General features: G+C 37.7%; 1 protein-coding gene across 1 annotated transcript in view; it reads left to right on the forward strand.

Moving 5' to 3' along the window:
• tln2b (talin 2b) overlaps positions 1-19579 on the forward strand; it is a 182943-nt gene that overhangs the window by 91771 nt on the left and 71593 nt on the right. Inside the window, exons 11-19 of the mRNA XM_067379062.1 lie at positions 227-328; positions 500-576; positions 4053-4236; positions 6612-6725; positions 7191-7299; positions 9961-10169; positions 10457-10555; positions 13716-13883; positions 15349-15643. Coding sequence (XP_067235163.1) covers positions 227-328; positions 500-576; positions 4053-4236; positions 6612-6725; positions 7191-7299; positions 9961-10169; positions 10457-10555; positions 13716-13883; positions 15349-15643 — 1357 coding nt within the window. The remainder of the gene's footprint in view (positions 1-226; positions 329-499; positions 577-4052; positions 4237-6611; positions 6726-7190; positions 7300-9960; positions 10170-10456; positions 10556-13715; positions 13884-15348; positions 15644-19579) is intronic.

Consider the following 19579-nt stretch of genomic DNA (forward strand, 5'->3'; position numbering starts at 1 on the left):
GAGTGTTTTAACCTTGCTGTGTGATGTGCAGTTCTGCTTCACCATTAAGAGCCACTTATAGCATCTCATGTACAGCACTTGTGCTCCAAGGACAGTTGGCTGACTTCCTGTCAGCTAAAATAGAAAGATCACATCCATCCACACTGTACAAGAAGACAGCCTTGATGTGTGCTTCTCATATCTGATATATGTGTGTGTGTGTGTGCGTGTGTGTGGCCTTGTGCAGGATTTCGGTGAGTACCAGGAGAGCTATTACTCCGTCCAGACCACAGAAGGGGAGCAGATCTCACAACTCATCGCTGGATACATTGACATCATCCTTAAGAAAGCAAGTCACTGGCTCTGCAACACATGAGAATTAAAGGGACAGTTCACCCTAAATGTTGTTAGAATAACTTTTTTGGGGTGAACTATCCTAAATTGTCCGTCATGAAGATATTCCATAATTTTGCTGTCATCAGTTCACTCAAATGTTTTCCTCGCTGTTGTTATTTTACAGAAACAGAGTAAAGATCGGTTTGGTTTGGATGGTGATGAGGAATCCACCATGCTAGAAGAATCTGTATCCCCGAAAAAGTCAGTGGAGATCTCTTAAGTTTTTCTCCTTCAGAATGTCACACTCATAGTTGCATTGTGATTACACAGCTAAAAATGTGTTTCATTTGTATTCGACTGATAGTGGAACTGAGGTGTCTAATGACTTTGGAGTAGATGCTCGGGTTGCACTCTGCTGTTTTTAATCACGAGATAAAGACACATTTTTCTCTTTTACCCTTTAAGCGCAAGGTGCTGAGAAAACGAGCTTGAGATTATTATTTTCACAAAAAGTGCTACATCATCAGTGAGACGCCATTTAAGATATCAGGTTCCTGGAAGAGAGAGATAGAGATAGTAAATGTGTGAATATTTCCATTCCTATATTTCACTATTTCTCAGCAGCTCACTAAATATATCTTGGTATTTATGTATTTAGTTCATTCTGTAAAATGGCTGCTTTTTACAGTTTGATAAGTTGTAAGTACATTTCTGTAAGATTTAAAACATTTTACCAAACAAGTAATGTGTTTTAGTGTTAATAAATTGCGTTATGCCATATAAAGCTACAGTAATTAAATTTGGGATATAATTATGGCTTCAGAAACATACTGTAAGAAGATTGGCAATAACAGGGTTGACAGTTTTACAGTTTAATTTGACATTGCAAAATGCACTCTTTTTTTTATTTAGTTATGACATTAGAAAGATAATTTAAATGCTGATATTTCTACAAATATCCAGTTGTGAGTAATCACTTGTTACTATAGAAAATCATGGCAACAGGGTTGATTGTTTAATTTGACTTTACAAGCCTTTTGCTCAAAGTCGGAGTCAAACTACAAAGTCCTTTTTAAAAAGAGCATTTAATGCTGATATTTCTGAATATTCAAATTTCAGTTATCTAAAGTTTACTATACAAATCATGATAACAAGGTTGAGCGTTTTACAGTTTAGTTTTACCTACAAGCCTTTTGATCATTGTCATGATACTATAAAGAGAATGTAATGCTGATTTTCTCCAAATATATAGTTTTTAAATAATCAGTTGCTTACTATACAAAATTTTGGTAACAGGATTGACAGTTTACCATGTAATTTAACATTACAAAATTGACTCTTTTAAAGATAATTTAAATGTTGAAAAATTTCTACAAATATCCAGCTGTGAGTAATCACTTGTTACTATAGAAAATCATGGCAACAGGGTTGATTGTTTAATTTGACTTTACTAGCCTTGTGCTCAAGTCGAAGTCAAATTACAAAGTCCTTTTTAAAAAGAGCATATAATGCTGATATTTCTGAATATTCAAATTTCAGTTATCTAAAGTTTACTATACAAATCATGATAACAAGGTTGAGCGTTTTACAGTTTAGTTTTACCTACAAGCCTTTTGATCATTGTCATGATACTATAAAGAGAATGTAATGCTGATTTTCTCCAAATATATAGTTTTTAAATAATCAGTTGCTTACTATACAAAATTTTGGTAACAGGTTTGACAGTTTACCATGTAATTTAACATTACAAAATTGACTCTTTTAAAGATAATTTAAATGTTGAAAAATTTCTACAAATATCCAGCTGTGAGTAATCACTTGTTACTATAGAAAATCATGGCAACAGGGTTGATTGTTTAATTTGACTTTACTAGCCTTGTGCTCAAGTCGAAGTCAAATTACAAAGTCCTTTTTAAAAAGAGCATATAATGCTGATATTTCTGAATATTCAAATTTCAGTTATCTAAAGTTTACTATACATATCATGATAACAGGGTTGAGCGTTTTACAGTTTAGTTTTACTTACAAGCCTTTTGCTCATGGTCATGATACTATAAAGAGAGTGTAATGCTGATACTTATACAAATATCCAGTTTTCAATATTAGTTGCTTACCACACAAAATCTTTGTAACAGGGTTGAAACTTACTGTGTAATTTAACATTACAAAATTGACTCATTTAAAAATAATTTTAATATTGAACAATTTTTACAAATATCTAACTGTGAGTAATCTCTTGTTTACTATAGAAAATCATGGCAACAGGGTTGATTGTTTTATTTGACTTTACAAGCCTTTTGCTCAAAGTCAAACTACAAAGTCCTTTTTAAAAAAAAAAAAAAAAAAAGCATTTAATGCTGATATTTCTGAATATTCAAATTTCAGTTATCTAAAGTTTTCTATACAAATCATGATAACAGGGTTGAGTGTTTTACAGTTTAGTTTTACTTACAAGCCTTTTGACCATTGTCATGATGCTATAAAGAAAATGTAATGCAGATTTTCTCCAAATATATAGTTTTTAAATAATCAGTTGCTTACTACACAAAATTTTGGTAACAGGGTTGACAGTTTACTATGTAATTTAACATTAGATCATTTAAATGTTGAAAAATTTCTACAAATATCCAGCTGTGAGTAATCACTATAGAAAATCATGGCAACAGGGTTGATTGTTTAATTTGAATTTACTAGTCCTGTGCTCAAAGTCGAAGTCAAACAACAAAGTCCTTTTTAAAAAGAGCATTTAATGCTGATATTTTTGAATATCCAAATTTCCGTTATCTAAAGATTACTATACAAATCATGATAGTTTAGTTTTACTACAAGCCTTTTGCTCATGGTCATGATACTATAAAGAGAATTTAATGCTGATATTTCTACAAATATCCAGTTTTCAATAATCAGTTGCTTACTATACAAAATCTTGGTGACAGGGTTGACAGTTTACCATGTAATTTATAATGATAAGCCTTGTAATCAAAGTCGTGCTTCTTAAAAGAATAATTTAATTACATTTCTACAAATATTCATTTATCAATTTATTAGATTTTTACTACACAAAATCAAGGTAATGGGGTTGACAATAGGCTTTTTCTTGGTGATTTATCAAATGTAATTAATAAGAAAATTAATTTATTTTAATAAAAAAAATAATTTTAATTGAAATAATTTAACTTTTGATTTCATTTGTCATGGGAAAAAATCATATTAAATCTGGAAAATGCAAAAAGCATTTTTAGAAACCTTTTATATATTGTTACTGGTTTGACCAGGCTAGCAGAAAAAAATTGTAATATTCATCATATTCAAAGCATGGCACTTCTTCCCGGCATCTCTTTTATCCAGCATGGGCTCTGGTTCTGTCAGAATCTGATATACAGATGGGTCATGTCCTCTCGAGCGCTGCCTGGAAAGTGGTTGTTATGGGCGACGGCATCCCTCTTCTCTCTGTAGGAGAGGGGGAGACGTCGGGCATCAGTGCCTGCGTCTGTCCTTGTGCCAACTTACTCATGTTACTTTTAGCACTATAATCCAAAAATTGAGGCCTCTCACAATGAGCTGTAATTAAGCAATAGTGCCTGAAGCGTCTGTTTTCCTGTTGCGAATAGGGAAGTGCTGCTCAGCTGATTTTAATGGCTGTCAGTAATTACCGTAACAATAACAACCATCATTCACAGATATAAGGGTGAATGCAGCCTGACAGCATCTAATAATGAGCCATTGCTTGTTTGTAGGTCCACCATCCTCCAGCAGCAGTTTAATCGGGTCGGTCGAGTCGAGCACGGGTCGGTGGCACTGCCTGGCATCATGCGGTCGGGGTCAATAGGAGGCCCCGACATGTTCAACATGGGAACCATGCCCTCGGCGCAACAGCAGATCACCACGGGACAGATGCACAGAGGACACATGCCCCCTCTGGTGAGAACACGCAACTGCGCTCATGTTTGTGTCAAGATCGCACCATATGTGGTTCTGCTTTCAGAGGCCTGTTGCACGAAACTGGTTTCAGATTTAAGATTAATTTGAGCAAACTGTTTTTTTCGGGCTCGAGAAGGTGGATTGTTTTTTAGCGGTGATCATTTGTTTGGGGCTGTCGTGGCCTAATGGTTAGAGTCAGACTGGTAACCTGAAGGTTGTGGGTTCGAGTCTCAATACCAGCAGGAGGTTCCCTTGAGCAAGGCACCTAACCCCCAATTGCTTCCCGGGTGCCATAGCAAAAATGGCTGCCCACTGCTTCGGGTGTGTTCACTACTCACTACTCCTGATGTGTTAAGTTCAGACGACAAATTCCGAGTATGAACCTATATAAATTATTATTTTAATTGTTAATTCGCTTGCATTGATTTTTTTTCACCTGCCTTCTCAAACTTTAAGCGCAACAGCAGTTTTTATTCTTGCCTTGTAAATGCATTTAAATTCATGATATTTTTCATAACGATTTCTTAATCTTCAGCAGAGAAGTGAATTGCGCAGCTCTCAAAAAATGAGAAATGTTGCCTCTGCAACATTCTGAAATAAAATTTGTAAAGTTTATAATTTATCATAATAAAGATTGCATATTTTATTTCATTAATGTTTATTTTGTTTTTGAGTAACAAAAATGGTTTTAGTTTAAGTTAACTATAATAATCCTGCTTCTCTGTGGTGTTTGTTAAACCTATGCACTGTGACCTATTTGTTAATGACTGGTAACCATGAGGTTGTGGGTTCAAATCCCGCCAGGGTTGCTTCTGAGTTACACAATATATACTCTACACAAATACACAAAGCAGGCACAAATCACTTACCGATACATTGCAATTGTAGTCCCTAAGTACTTAAGTACTTCCAAACTCAAGGAGGCTCGGAATATTTATGAATGATTATGGCATTAAACTGGATGTGTTAAGGTGGCCTCACATTAATGGTTGTTTGAATTTTCACGGGCAAAATCTAGTCATTTCAATAGGAATCCATGGGTGACAGATTTCTTTAGACTTTTTCCCCGTGAAATTTCGTTACGATTTCACTAATGTCATTGCAGCTTTATTCAGGTAACTAGCTATACAGTTTAGCTAACCTGAACTAACTTGTTCAACAAGAATCTCTTCAAACTGTTGCTTTGACATGATTTAAAAATTAACGAAAACAGCTAATGTTAATTACCGCCCCATGTGGCGATGGTAAGAGTTGCGTTCTGACTTACTTTTTAAGACAGCAATGCGCTAAAAGATGCATATCTGGTTTGTTTATGCATACTTCTATAGCAGTGCTTCCCACACATAGACTTTACTTGGGTGGGCCGCCCACGTATAATAACAGCAGCCCAAGTATATTTGGAGACACATTTTTGCTTTTATTATTTTTATCCCCTTATACTTTTATATCCGCGCAAGATAATGAAACCATCCGCGATTGATTAACTAGTCGTTTTGTACCTGCTCGTTATGTGTGCGTCAGAACTGTACCGCTAACATTCCCACAGGCGCTGCATTTTGCAAAGTCACAAGGGGGCACTGTTGCGCTTTCTACAAGCTCATGCAACATCGCTTCAGACTGCTTCAAAGTGATTCTCACTCAATGAAAAGCACAGATTTATGCCAAGCGATTGCTAATGAACTCAAGTTGATGAATTATTACAATGTCTACTTTATGGCTTTTATATAAAATGTTTTAGACGATTGTAAGATCAGCCTGCAATAGTACAGATATTTCAAAATAAGAGTACCTGTGTATTTCGGGCTTGTTTATAATTAAAAGTCACACGCTAAGTTTTTTCTTTTTCTTTTGGGCATTATTGGTATTTTGGTTACACGATATATTGTATTTAATTTGATTTCCATTTAATTCATAGTAAATTATTTTAGTCTCCCCACAGGAAGAAAAGACTAAGAACATTATTTGACACATATATTATTCATTATATAAATTTTACTAGTAAAATCTGTGTCCCATTCACTGAGAGAGACACTATATGACAGCATACAAGGAGAACATACGAAAAGGAGAACCATTTAAATGCTGTAATTTTGCATAATTTACAATGCATAATAATGCATAATGTTAGTATGTAATTAAATGTATATGTTATTTAATTAAAATGAACTTCAATAAATAAAAATACTGTTAAAAATCACACATTGTTTGTTTGTCACATGTAGTAGACCATTTTTGTGCCGTGGGTAATAGGAGGATTTTTCACCCGGCTACCACCACAAGTATATTACAAACCTGTGGGAAGCACTGTATAGATTGTCTTTAAGGCCTATTTTTCTGAATATCGTCTTCTAAATGACTACTTCCTGTGCCATCAGAGTCTGGCCCAGCAAGCACTGATGGGAACTATCAACACCAGTATGCAGGCTGTCCAGCAGGCACAAGCTGACCTGGGAGAGGTTGATAATCTTCCACCACTGGGGCAAGACATGGTAAGAAATATACAGAGACACACACAAAAAAAAAGTGTAATATTTCTAGCACTGGTGCAAAAATAACAATTGTTTATACTGCTGCAAACCATATGTTGTCTGATTTTATGTGTTAGCAGGAAAAATCCTCGTACAGCATGTCCCTGCGTGTGATTTATCATGCAGTAGAATGTTGCAAGTTCAAATCCCATGAGGGATATTGAGCCAGAAAATGCGCCACAAACTAGTGTAAAAGCTTCATAATGTGTTTTTTCATATGAAGGTTTTTGTTATTGTGACATTACAGTAATGTATTGTGGCATTGCTGTACAATTATTGTTAGTTTATTGACTATAATTGCAGAGGTGGTCATTGATCATTTACCTGCGCTTACATAACCTTGATATTTCTTAGTGTAAAAAAGCCACCCCAAAAAAAAGACATGAGTACACTAGTATTAACTCTCCTCTCTTTTCTCCCAAAAAGGCATCCAGAATGTGGGTTCAGAACAAGGTGGATGAATCCAAACACGAGATTCACTCCCAAGTGGATGCCATCACGGCTGGTACCGCATCGGTGGTCAACCTCACTGCTGGTATGTGACCGAATGTGAAATTACTTATAAACCATCTGTAACTTCATTGACATACAAAACAATACATGTTTAGTATGTTGGGGTTTTTTTTGTTTTTGTGGTCACATGCCTTACAATTTCAAATGCTTATATGTATCGATTTGGTTTTCCCATGTCCAACTTTCAGTTTGTTAAAAATATTTTTTTTTAAAAGCCACACATTTATATCCTCGCTATAGCACCTATTGATATAATATCTGCGCCACATTAACATTGCAAACATTTTGGATAAACCAATCAGCATAAGCATCTCCATAGACTCCAGACACTGGAGCCACTGAGGACACAGTGGATGTATTTAATTTATGAAGGAAATGTGCCTTGGAAAATTAGGTAAAGTCTTATGTTCGTGCAAAAACATTTTACGCAAGACTGCTTCACAAACGAGGGTCAGTTCAATGCTGGATTTGCACAAAAGTTGATTATGAAAGATGGGTCGATACCAACATCCTACTACAGTTCCCACATGAGCACCTGCACAGCATTTTATAGATGAATGTGACAGAACATGCTAATCGATAAGTTGAATAAAGTTAACTCCACAACAACTACATAAATTCATCAATTAAACATTCAGAAATGTCCAGTTGCATTCTAAAATTTGTAATTTGTTTTGTCTCTCCATCTGTGTCTGAACAATGTAAGGCTGAACAATTTCTGAGATTTTGGCTGCGTGAGATTCTCCAGTTTTGTTGTTGCTGGAGTATCCGAAGCATGAGTTGTACAGGCTCCGCCTTCTACTGGAAAGGGGGCTAGGAGCAGCAGCTCATTTGCATTTGAAGTTACACACGAAAACGGCGTGTTTTTGCTCACACCCGAATAGGGGCAAATTGGACAAGCTATAATAAATGATCTGTGGGGGATTTTGAGCTGAAACTTCAGACACATTCTGGGGACACCAGAGACTTATATTACATTGTGAAAAGGGGCATTATAGGTCCCCTTTAATTAACCTTGCAACTACATGTCAACTTAAAATCTAACACCTAATGGTCTACTAATACTACAATGAGAGTTAGCATAGTGGACCATCGAAATAAAGTGGAACCTATTTAGTAAGTATAACATGCTATGAAATTAGCCTAAGCAAGACAAATGATGTGGTGAAAGTAAAATGTATGTTGGAAATGAACATGTCTTTTCCAAAAAATTACATACTATAATTTTCCTGTGATGTGTTTATGCGCTGTTGAACATAATTGAAGAAATATCCTTTGTCCATTACCACAAATGTTTGAAAACGATGATGATTTAGAAGAAATGTACACATGAGGTCTTGCAATAGCTACTTATATTAATGTATACCAGCACTCGAAGATGGAAAAATATGTTTCATCTCACTGTTAAATAATAAATCACTCTCCAATTGCACTAATAAATATTTCCATTAATGAATGTGAATTTTGTTGTCCTGAAGCTGAACTGCTTGGCAGGATTTGTGTATTCCTTCCCGCGTTCTGGAGAGATTCCATGCGGACCAGACCAGGTTTTTGCTGGATTTAATCTCCTCGTGCCATCTGTTTGATAGTGCGGAGATTTGCCTGTTAGCCAGCAGCCCAGTTCAAACTTTACTGTTTTTTTTTTTTGTTTTTTTTGCTTTACATCTGTTCTCATGCCCTGAAGAGCTTGTTAGGATATAATGTGATGTGTAGATGTGCGCACTATAGATGGAATGCATATGTGTTTGCCGTCATATGGATCTCATTTGGAATGAGCTCACTAATAATGAATGATCACGTTATTGCACATGTTGCACATTTGAGCGGAGCGTGTTGAAGACATGAAAGAAAATTGAACCTGTTCCTGGTTTTATAGTGAGCAATTCATCAGTTTATCGATTCGTTGTTTATTTTTTCTTTTCAAATTCAGTCTTAAAGTATCAAAGTCAGTAATTAAAATATACATTATTACATGTTTGCAACTATAATGGTCTAAACAAATTAAGTTGTGGTGTCATTTCCATCACACCAAACTGTTTTACCACTAATAAAGTTTATTTATAATTAATTAGGTTACCAAAGAATACGACCGTGTCAGTAAAAAGCTTAAGATGAAATACGAGTCATGTGACAGTTTTAAAAAATCAGTTTTTATTGTGCTAATTTCCGAGAGTAGTTTTGTCAAGTTCAGTGCTATTTCAATATTATTTATGCACTATTATGTACTATAATTAATATTTTCAGCTTTTGTTTTTATAATTTTAGATGTAGAATTTTTTCATATTTCTATATATTTAAATTTTTTTAATTTCAGTTTTAGCAATTTTAGTACATAAACTTATTTCAGTTAGTTGCCAAGACATTATTTTCTAATTTTTGTTTAAATTTTTCATCTAATATTAATATTTTATTTTATTTAGTTTATCAAAACAGAAAGTTTTAAGTATTTAAGTATTTATGATTTAAGTATTTAGGATTTATAATATCATGAATTGAATTAGCCTTAGCGAGACAAAGTGTGTTATTGTCTTAAAAAAATCTTTAAAATGTCATTTCCATCACTGTCACTTCCATAATGCATGGATAATGAATGACAGAATTCGCATTTTTGGTGAACTATCCCTTTAAATCGCTCACACTTTTCATCACCCTCTTTATCCATCTCTGTTTCCAATCTCTCCAGGTGACCCTACGGACACGGACTATACTGCCGTGGGCTGTGCCATCACCACCATCTCCTCCAACCTGACGGAGATGTCCAAGGGAGTAAAGCTCTTGGCGGCTCTGATGGAGGACGAGGTGGGCAGCGGGCAGAATCTAATGGGGGCCGCCCGGACACTCACAGGGGCCGTGTCTGACCTGCTTAGAGCCGTGGAACCAGCTTCTGGAGAGGTGACGAATTCAAACACGCAAACCCCTCGGCCCCTTCACATCTAATCCGCCACTAACGCACTGCTGTTTACAGGCGGATTTGATAATGAACTCGTTAAGCTGTGTTTTTCCTTTCTGGTTTACAGAGCACAGTCACAATCTGTTTACTTGTTTGGCTTGTGCTAGACAGGGTAATTGTAGTGGAGTGCAAAGCTGATAGACAGGATGTGATTAGGCGTGCATTGAGTTCTTAGACATTGTGGTGGTCATACGTGGGTCATTTCTGAAGTGCCAATATCACCCCACAGCCCAGACAGACTGTTCTGACGGCGGCGGGCAGCATCGGCCAGGCCAGCGGAGATCTTCTGAAACAAATGGGAGAAGGAGAAACCGACGAGAGATTCCAGGTGTGTCTTTCTTTGTGGAATAGAGCATAATAATGAATACTCACTCCGGTTCCGGAAGTATTTTTTTCCCATTCACATCATTGCAAACTCTGATGTGTATATAGAAATTAGGAAAAAAATATATATACTTAAAACGGAGGTCGGCAACCCGCGACTCTAGAGCCGCATGCGGCTCTTTAGCGCCCCCCCTAACTAGGCTCCCTGGAGCTTGTATGAAAATGGTCAAATATGTATGAAAAATGTATGAAAATGGACAAACATGGCACAAACATTCTTAACGTTTTCCAATGCTGTAAAAATGTTTATAATAAATATTAAATTTCAACATTTCTGTCAATGAAGATTTGTATCATAGCCTACGAGACACGTTTCAGCGCGGCTCAATAGAGTGCCTCAGTGATGACGCATTTTTGTAGGCAAAACCCGGAAGCGAGTTAGCATTTTAGGACTTCCGGTTCCAACGGCGTAAAGTCTATGGGTTTTTTGAATGGGTTTTTGCTAAATCGCCTGAAATAAGGTCTGTGGTAAACAAAGCTTCTAAATATTTTCACGTTTTTATCTATGACATAAAATACACCAGTTATATATAACTTTTACTGCGTCTTAAAAACGGCGGTTGCTAACAAAGTGCTAAAATGGACTACTTCCTTTGGCGGGGACATTAGACATCATCATGACAAACAGGACATTTGGACAGCATTTCTCATGAAAAAGTGGATAAGTATTCATACACAGCGCAGATCATAATCAGCAAACATATTTTTAAATAGAGTTGGTTTTTAAATGCAGTTTGAGGAAGCTTGGTGGTGACAACGTTGATCCGTGACCATGGTGTGCTGTAGTCCGTTTATAATCTACTGTTAGCTTTTTATATCTGACGACTTTATTTAGGCTTCAAAATGTATAAATGTTATGTTAACTTGTAAAGATGATCTTGATAGACAAAACGTGTAAGTGTCATAACCCTTTGTTAAACACAGAGCTTATTTTCAGCGATTTTCCAAAAGTCAATGGGAAAAATGAATAGGCTTCCAATCAAGGGAACCCATGCGCCGCTAACTTCCAGGTTGGCCTACAAAAATACGTCATGCATCGACGTAACTTTCCCGCCGAAAGCGTGCTCCTTCAGCTGGACTGAGTGGCAAAAGAACCTACTGGATTTAATGGGGGAAACTGCGAAAAAGTGAGTAAAACAAACGATTAAACTAAAGGTTGGACTCGAAAGTGTTTCTTACAACTTGTCAAATAAACCTAATCCATGGATATTGACATACAGCCAGGAGTTGTGTTTCCTGACATTTATATTATGTGCCTGATTTGACGCCAGGGAAATACATAAAGCAAATCTGCCTGTGAATTTTTTATATAACTACAATATCGGTAGGTTTAAATCCGAGTAATCACTTGTATCAATGTTATATCGTCATATTGTCCAGCCCTAAAACATATAGTTTTATAGTATAGTTTTTGTCAGTGTTTATTTTAAAACACACAATTGTGCAGAATTTAAGATGGAAAATATTTAATTGATGATTTGTCAACATAATATAACAATACAATATATACGGTATGATTTTACCTCAAAATCCAAAAATTTTACACAAAATGATAACTGCAAATCCATGTTTCTATGCCTGGAGTCCAGCTGTTTCTGTGAATTACACCGATCCATTTGCTTCTTATTTCTGTAGCTTTCAGCAGTTTTTAAATATATACCTCGGGAATACCTCATTATGTATTTGTAGCCTACTTAGTCATTTTGATAGTAGGCTAATATAGCTAATATACACTTACAGCCTGTGTTGCCTTCATATAAGGCTTATATAAGGCTTTTATTTTTTTGTGGCTCCAGACAGATTTGTTTTTTTGGTCCAATATGGCTCTTTGAACATTTTGGGTTGCCGACCCCTGACTTAAAAAAAAGTCAGTCATATGATTTGGAACGATATAAGGGTGAACTGTTTCTTCAAAAAATGGCATGTTTTGAGGAATGTTCATGCTGCTTATTTACATACAGTAAAAGTGGTGGTTAACCGGCTGTCAAAATGGCAGATGAAGCACTTAAAAAAAAAAAAAAAAAAAAACGTTGTTAGCCTGTCTAAAGCACTATATTTCAAGTCTTTTGAAGTCATTAGATAGCTTTAAGTGAGGAACAGACTGAAATGTAAGTCATTATTCACTTAAAATCTTGCTTTATAGCTGCGTTCACTTTCAATGTATGTAACATGCTATACGTTTTTCCTTATATTTGTATAAGGAAATGTGTGTTGCATAGTAAGTCAGGTCAAAGGTAAGAAAATGATGAGAAAATTTTCATTAATTTTCATCAAATTTTTAATTTTTTTTTAAAATACCTTTTGATGTTCATGCATGTTTTCTTGTGCATTATTGTCACATTAACTTGCCCTAAATTCATCACAAGAGAAATTTTCTTCTCACGCAGTATGAACACGTTTTTTTTTATCCCTCTTTTGATTGAGTTTATAAAATATACAGGTATATACAAATGTATAAGATGTTTACGAGTGTAGGAAAAAAGGATAATTCACCCACAAATGGAAATTATTCCATGATTTACTCACCCTCACGCCATCCTAGGTGTATATGACTATCTTGGCTTGGAGAAGCCAGGATATTTTTAAATATATCTCAGATTGTGTTCGTCTGAAGGAAGATAGTCATATACACCTTGGAAGGTTTGAGGGTGAGTAAATCATGGGTTAATTTTCATTTTTGAGTGAACTAACCCTTTAACCTCAAAGTTTATGGTAGGTTTGTCTTGAATATTTATATCTTATGGTTAAAACAATGTCTCTATGAACGAAATGGGAATGGGATTTTCTATCTCTGGAAATCCACTGTTGCACTTTGTAATTTATCTGAATTTAATGTTAATATCAAATCCCAATCACATGCCCCTTGTCTCATTATTTCTTGGCAAGGCAGTTTTCACTCGTGGTAAACACTTTAATGCCCATTTTCAACACGTAAAATTTGATTTAGTGTGGTTTGTCTGATGTTGTCACAGTCAGTTAGCCTCCGAGAGCGTTTTATTGCCCTCTATTTTATTCTGTTACACTCTATCCTTGCGTTTATTTCATTCATTAGTCTGGGCCAGGTTGCTTCACAGTGTGTTGCTTGAATGACGAATATGTTTCAGGACATTATGATGAACCTGGCTAAAGCCGTTGCTAATGCCGCCGCCATGCTGGTGCTGAAAGCCAAGAACGTGGCACAGGTGGCAGAGGACACAGCGCTCCAGAACCGAGTCATTACCGCCGCCACGCAGTGCGCGCTCTCCACCTCACAGCTGGTGGCCTGCACAAAGGTACATTTCATAGTTCGTAGAGAAGTAGATACTACTGATCATTTATACATATAATTGACAACCTTTTTTAAGGATATAATGAAAGTTAACTGGAAGACATCTGTCTAAGAATAAAGATACAGATAAAGGTACATATTTTAAGTTTAACATATTTAAATTCAAAATTAAATGTTTATTTTAGTGGTCAACAAAAAGTAGAGAGGCGGCTGTGTATATATAAGGATATATAATGTCATTGTATAGATAGTAAATAACACTATTACACTAAAGTAATAAAATGAGCATTTATTTTAACGGATTCATGACATGGATTTTTTTTAGATCATTTTAATATGTTCTTTGAGGTTAACTTATAATATTAATAGATTTTTGTTTTCACACACACACAAATACACCGATCAGGCATAACATTATGAACACTGACAGGTGAAGTGAATAACACTGATTATCTCTTCATCACGGCACCTGTTAGTGGATATATTAGGCAGCAAGTGAACATTTTGTCCTCAAAGTTAACACATCAACTTTGAGGACAAAAGGAAGGAAAAATGGGCAAGCGTAAGGATTTGAGCGAGTTTGACAATTGATGCACATGTGGAGCGAAGGCTGGCCCTTGTGCTCGCGATCCAATTCTCTCAGACAGCGCGCAATCAGTTCTCATTGCGCCTGAATGGTCAAATGCAAACATAGTTGCCAAAATGTCCATCGTGTGGAGTATTTCATGTAAATACAGTCGGTTATGGCTTAAGTGGACGTAAACGGGTGGGTGAAAACTGGATATATGTCAGTATATTACATCCATGAATTCGTTCTTAAAGGGACAGTAGCCTAATTAAATATTTGTTTGTAATTAATGTTAATCAAAAAATGTTAAATAAATGTGTACATGGTAAATAAACCTACTGTATCTGAAAAACAAGTTTATTTACTTTGTATCTTTATTGTATTTGTCGTATTGTTTGTAAATGTATTTTTTTTTATGTAACAATAACAATATCGTGAAATAAAATGTCTCATATTATAAATAAAATGGTCATATTGCCCACCCCTTGCTCATCCATCCTGTTTTCCACCATGAGAAATATAGTAACCCTATTCAGGGGTCCAGTGGAGTCCATGCCTCAACAGATCAGGGCTGTTTTGGCAGCAAAAGGGGGTCCAGCACAATATTAGGAAAGTGGTCATCATGTTATGCCTGATCGGTGTATTTATATATAAATACGGACTAATAGTGACTGATTTATCAGCGATACATGAGTTGATCACATACACTACTTTATTTTAAATCCTTTTATTATGATATACCATGATAATAAAGATGTATATTATTTCACTATTTGTTGTAAGTTTGTATTTTCATCAGTAAGAAAAGCACACATTCCCTTACACTTTAAACCCAAAATAATATGTCGCTATTCTGAACAGTGTCTTTCATCTATTTTGGGTGTACGTGTGATTGTTGTAGGTGGTGAGCCCCACCATCTCCTCGCCGGTGTGTCAGGACCAGCTGGTGGAGGCAGGACGTCTGGTGGAGCGTTCCGTGGAGGGATGTGTGAAGGCGTGTCACGCCGCCTCAGAGGAGGGCGAGCTGCTCCGACAGGTGAACATGGCCGCTGGGGCGGTCAGCCAGGCCCTCAGCGATCTGCTGCAGCACGTGCGCCACTACGCCAGCTGCGGAGAGCCAATCGGACGCTACGACCAGGCAACTGACACCATTATGACTGTAACGGAGAGTATTTTCACCTCAATGGGGGACGCAGGTAAGACTAGCCTGTATAAATTATAAACAGTGTTGGGGAAGTTACTTTTAAAAGTAATGCATTACAATATTGCGTTACTCCCTAAAAAAGTAACTAATTGTGTTAGTTATTTTTTTATGGAAAGTAATGCGTTACATTACTTTTGCGTTCCTTTTCTATCAAGGCTGGCATGTTTGTTTTGTTTGTTTGTTTATAACAACACAAAGTTCAATTTTGCCAAATATAAAGGTCCTTTCACACCAAAAGTTAAATGAATAAGCCTCAGGCTGAAGAAAATGCATAATCACACCTGTACAGTAGAGGGCGCAGCTCAAACAAACCTTTCAGCTGTGCTGCCATTCTGGATTAAAGAAGAATAGGATGCAGGAGATGAAGTAGATGAATGTATGCTCACATTTAGTCTAGAACTAGTCTAGAAAAACCATACTTATGCACTTACTCCCGATTTCTCTCAACATAAGTGTCAGTTAAGGCCTCTCTCAACAGAGGTGTCTGTCAATAAATGGGAAAACTTGCATTACTTATTCGAAAAAATTATTCAGATATTTAGTTGTAAATTTAAAAGTAATGCGTTACTTTTCCAGTTACTTGAAAAAAGTAATCTGATTACTTAAAGTGTTAGTTTACCCAAAAAAATTATGTCATTAATGACCCTCATGTCGTTCCAAACCCGTAAGACCTCCGTTCATCTTCAGAACACAGTTTAAGATATTTTAGATTTACTCCGAGAGCTTTCTGTCCCTCCATTGAAAATGTATGTACGGTAGACTGTTCATGTCCAGAAAGGTAATAAAAACATGTGACATCAGTGGGTTAGTTAGAGTTTTTTGAAGCATCGAAAATACATTTTGGTCCAAAAATAACAAAAACCTTGACTTTATTCAGCATTGTCTTCTCTTCTGGAAACCTTTCCATTGAATTGATTCCATTGAATCTTTTCATCTGTCAGCGTTGGTAATGCACTTTTACGTCATTGTTTTTGGCGATTAGGACATCCGCGACATGCACACTTAAGCACCATTTTAAAAAATATAGCAATACCAAAATACAAACAATGTAGAATAGCTTGAATACAGCATGCGTCTCCCTCAGGCTGTAAACGAAGCTCTGGCGGACACCGGATAACACCTCAGCAGCGTCACTGTGGAGTCGTGAACCCGGATTGAAAACAGACCCGGAAGAGAATACGATGCTGAATAAAGTCATAGTTTTTGTTATTTTTGGACCAAAATGTATTTTCGATGCTTCAAAAACTTCGAACTAACCCACTGATGTCACATGGACTACTTTGATGATGTTGTTATTACCTTTCTGGACATGGACAGTATACCGTACATACATTTTCAATGGAGGGACAGAAAGCTCTCGGACTAAATCTAAAATATCTTAAACTGTGTTCTGAAGATGAACGGAGGGCTTACGGGTTTGGAACGACATGAGGGTGAGTCATTAATGATATAATTTTCTTTTTTGGGTGAACTTACTGTAACACAGTTCGTAAATATGGGAAGAAGGAGGCGGGAACCGGCGAACATTCAACAAAAGTTTAATCTCAAAATAAACAAACAAAACGAAAGTAATGCTGGCAGACCCTCGCGGACGTCTGCCGGCCACCCAAACATAACAAAACCATAACATAAAGTCCAGGCCTGGTCCTCTCTCGTCCTTCATTGTAGTCGCTCCTCCTTTTATGCCTCCGGAGCTCCTCCGTGAGAGACTCGAGGCCGGCACGCCTCGCAGGTGAAGCTCATTAACACTCGCGCCACCGGCCTCGCGCCGTTCCCTCACGGCTCTCGCCCGCCCTGCTCGTCACATACCCCCAATGCCCCTCGCAGGCCGGGGGGTACTCCCGCGACTGCGCTTACTCCCCCCCCGGCCGCAGCACCTGGGGGTAAGGACAGACGAGACGAGAGAAAGGAGACGGAAGCAAGGGGAGCGACAGGACGAGAGAGGGGAGAGAGGAAAAAGAAAGAGAAAAAAAAATTCTTGGTCCGGTTCCCCGACACACTGCCACTCGGTCCTCAGCCTGCCAAGAGGCTCTTCCTCGCGGTGCCACATGCGATGGCACTGGACGCTTGGTGGACGGCCCGATCCTCGACCGCCTCCTGGCGGCCGGCGATGGCTCCTCCGGCTGAGGGCAGCCGGCAGTGAGTCCCCCGTCCCCTGCTCCTCCCCTTCATGGCGGACGGCAGCAGGCTCCGGCCCACGGCGGATGGCGGCGACTCCTCCGCTCCCTCCTGGACGGCAGCCACCCCACCTCGTCCCAGGAGCACGGCATCCGGGTCTCCGTCCCACCTTTCACTTGGCTCCAGCACCACCGCCTCGGGCAGCCTCTCGCGGTCTTCACTCCCGTGCTGCCCGAACTCCGTAGCACCGCGATCCCCCTCAGCCGCGAGGGCTCTCCGACAGCATGTCCCTCCTTCCTCCCGGGTTTTGGCACCAATGTAACACGGTTAGTAGTTGTGGGAAGGAGGCGGGAACTGGCGAACGTTCAAACAAACTTTAATGTAAAATAAACAAAGAACAAAACGAAAGTAATGCCGGCAGAGCCTCGCAGACGTCTGCCGGCCACACAAACATAATAAAACATAACATAAAGTCCAGGCCTGGTCCTCTCTCGTCCTTTATTGTAGTCGCTCCTTCTTTTATGCCTCCGGAGCTCCTCCGTGAGAGACTCGAGGTGACGCCTGGCAGGTGACGCTCATTATCACTTGCGTCACCGGCCTCGCGCCGTTCCCTCACGGCTCTCGCCCGCCCTGCTCGTCACACTTACCATTTAAATCACGTTTATTGTAATGTGTTACCTAACACTAATTATGACATTATGTATGTAATTATTTTACATTATGTATATAATTAGTCCCTAGATACGAAATTTTATGTAATTTAATAGTTTTAATATTGTCATTTTATAGAGTCTTTGCCCGCTTTCTCCACCAAAAACCATAAGGCTGAACACTTATAGTAAAAGTAATAGCACATCTCTCCTCAACAAGCCGCACAATTTGAGGTATCATGCACAGTGCAGGATGAGTTTTGCGCCAATGTTTATTACTTGGGGTTAAGGGATTGTTTGAACCCCCTAACCACAAATATGAGCAATAGAAATTGCGATAGATGGGCCTGTGCCACAGGATGTAGAACAGTTCCAGGATACAGAGAATTTATTTAATAAATGTAAATCAAAGTCAAATAAGCATACAGTAATACACAAGAGAGCTTTAATATCTTTTAGGCTCGTCGTCCAAACAAAGCATATCTGTGCTGTGACACAATAGGATTAGCTTTTCCATATTCAGAATTGCACAATTTTGATGGTGTTCCTGGCCTCATTTTGGAGCTGCCATTGCGCGCTAACCTGCTGGCAGCCTTAGTTCTAGTGACCCACAAGCAACATTATTTCTCAGTTATAATCCACTGACAAATATTTAGCTTTGCTCATCTTTTGTATCTTGTCTCCAGTGCTGCTGTTTTTCTGGAAAAATTTGACCCCCAGTTTATTTTGTCTCAGTGGGGTCCCTAAAAGTTATTTTGTCTGCGGTCTGTGTTGTGTTTTCGAGTTGTTTTCAAAACTGAATGTTTGTTATGCTATGGCCGTAAGTCTAAAGAATCCTCAAAAGAGGTTGTTGAAAACATTTCATATAAAACCGCTACAGAGCATCAAATCTGGTCTCAATCACACACACACACACACACTCACACACTGTCTTTGAACTTTTTAAAGAAAAACACATGGCAAAAGGTGCCGATGGGGTTGTCTGCAACTGTTTAAGTAAAACATGGAACATGATAAACGACCTGGGCGCACAAATCGTGGTCCTCATCATCAGAGTTGTTAGCTTTAAAGTCAACAAGAAATCAAAATTAACTTTCTGAATACATGTTACATTTCGTATTGTGCATGATTCATCAGTGCTTGTTATTTAGAATAAAAAA

This window comes from Chanodichthys erythropterus, chromosome 24 (genome assembly GCF_024489055.1).
Source record: "Chanodichthys erythropterus isolate Z2021 chromosome 24, ASM2448905v1, whole genome shotgun sequence".
NCBI lineage: Eukaryota > Metazoa > Chordata > Actinopteri > Cypriniformes > Xenocyprididae > Chanodichthys > Chanodichthys erythropterus.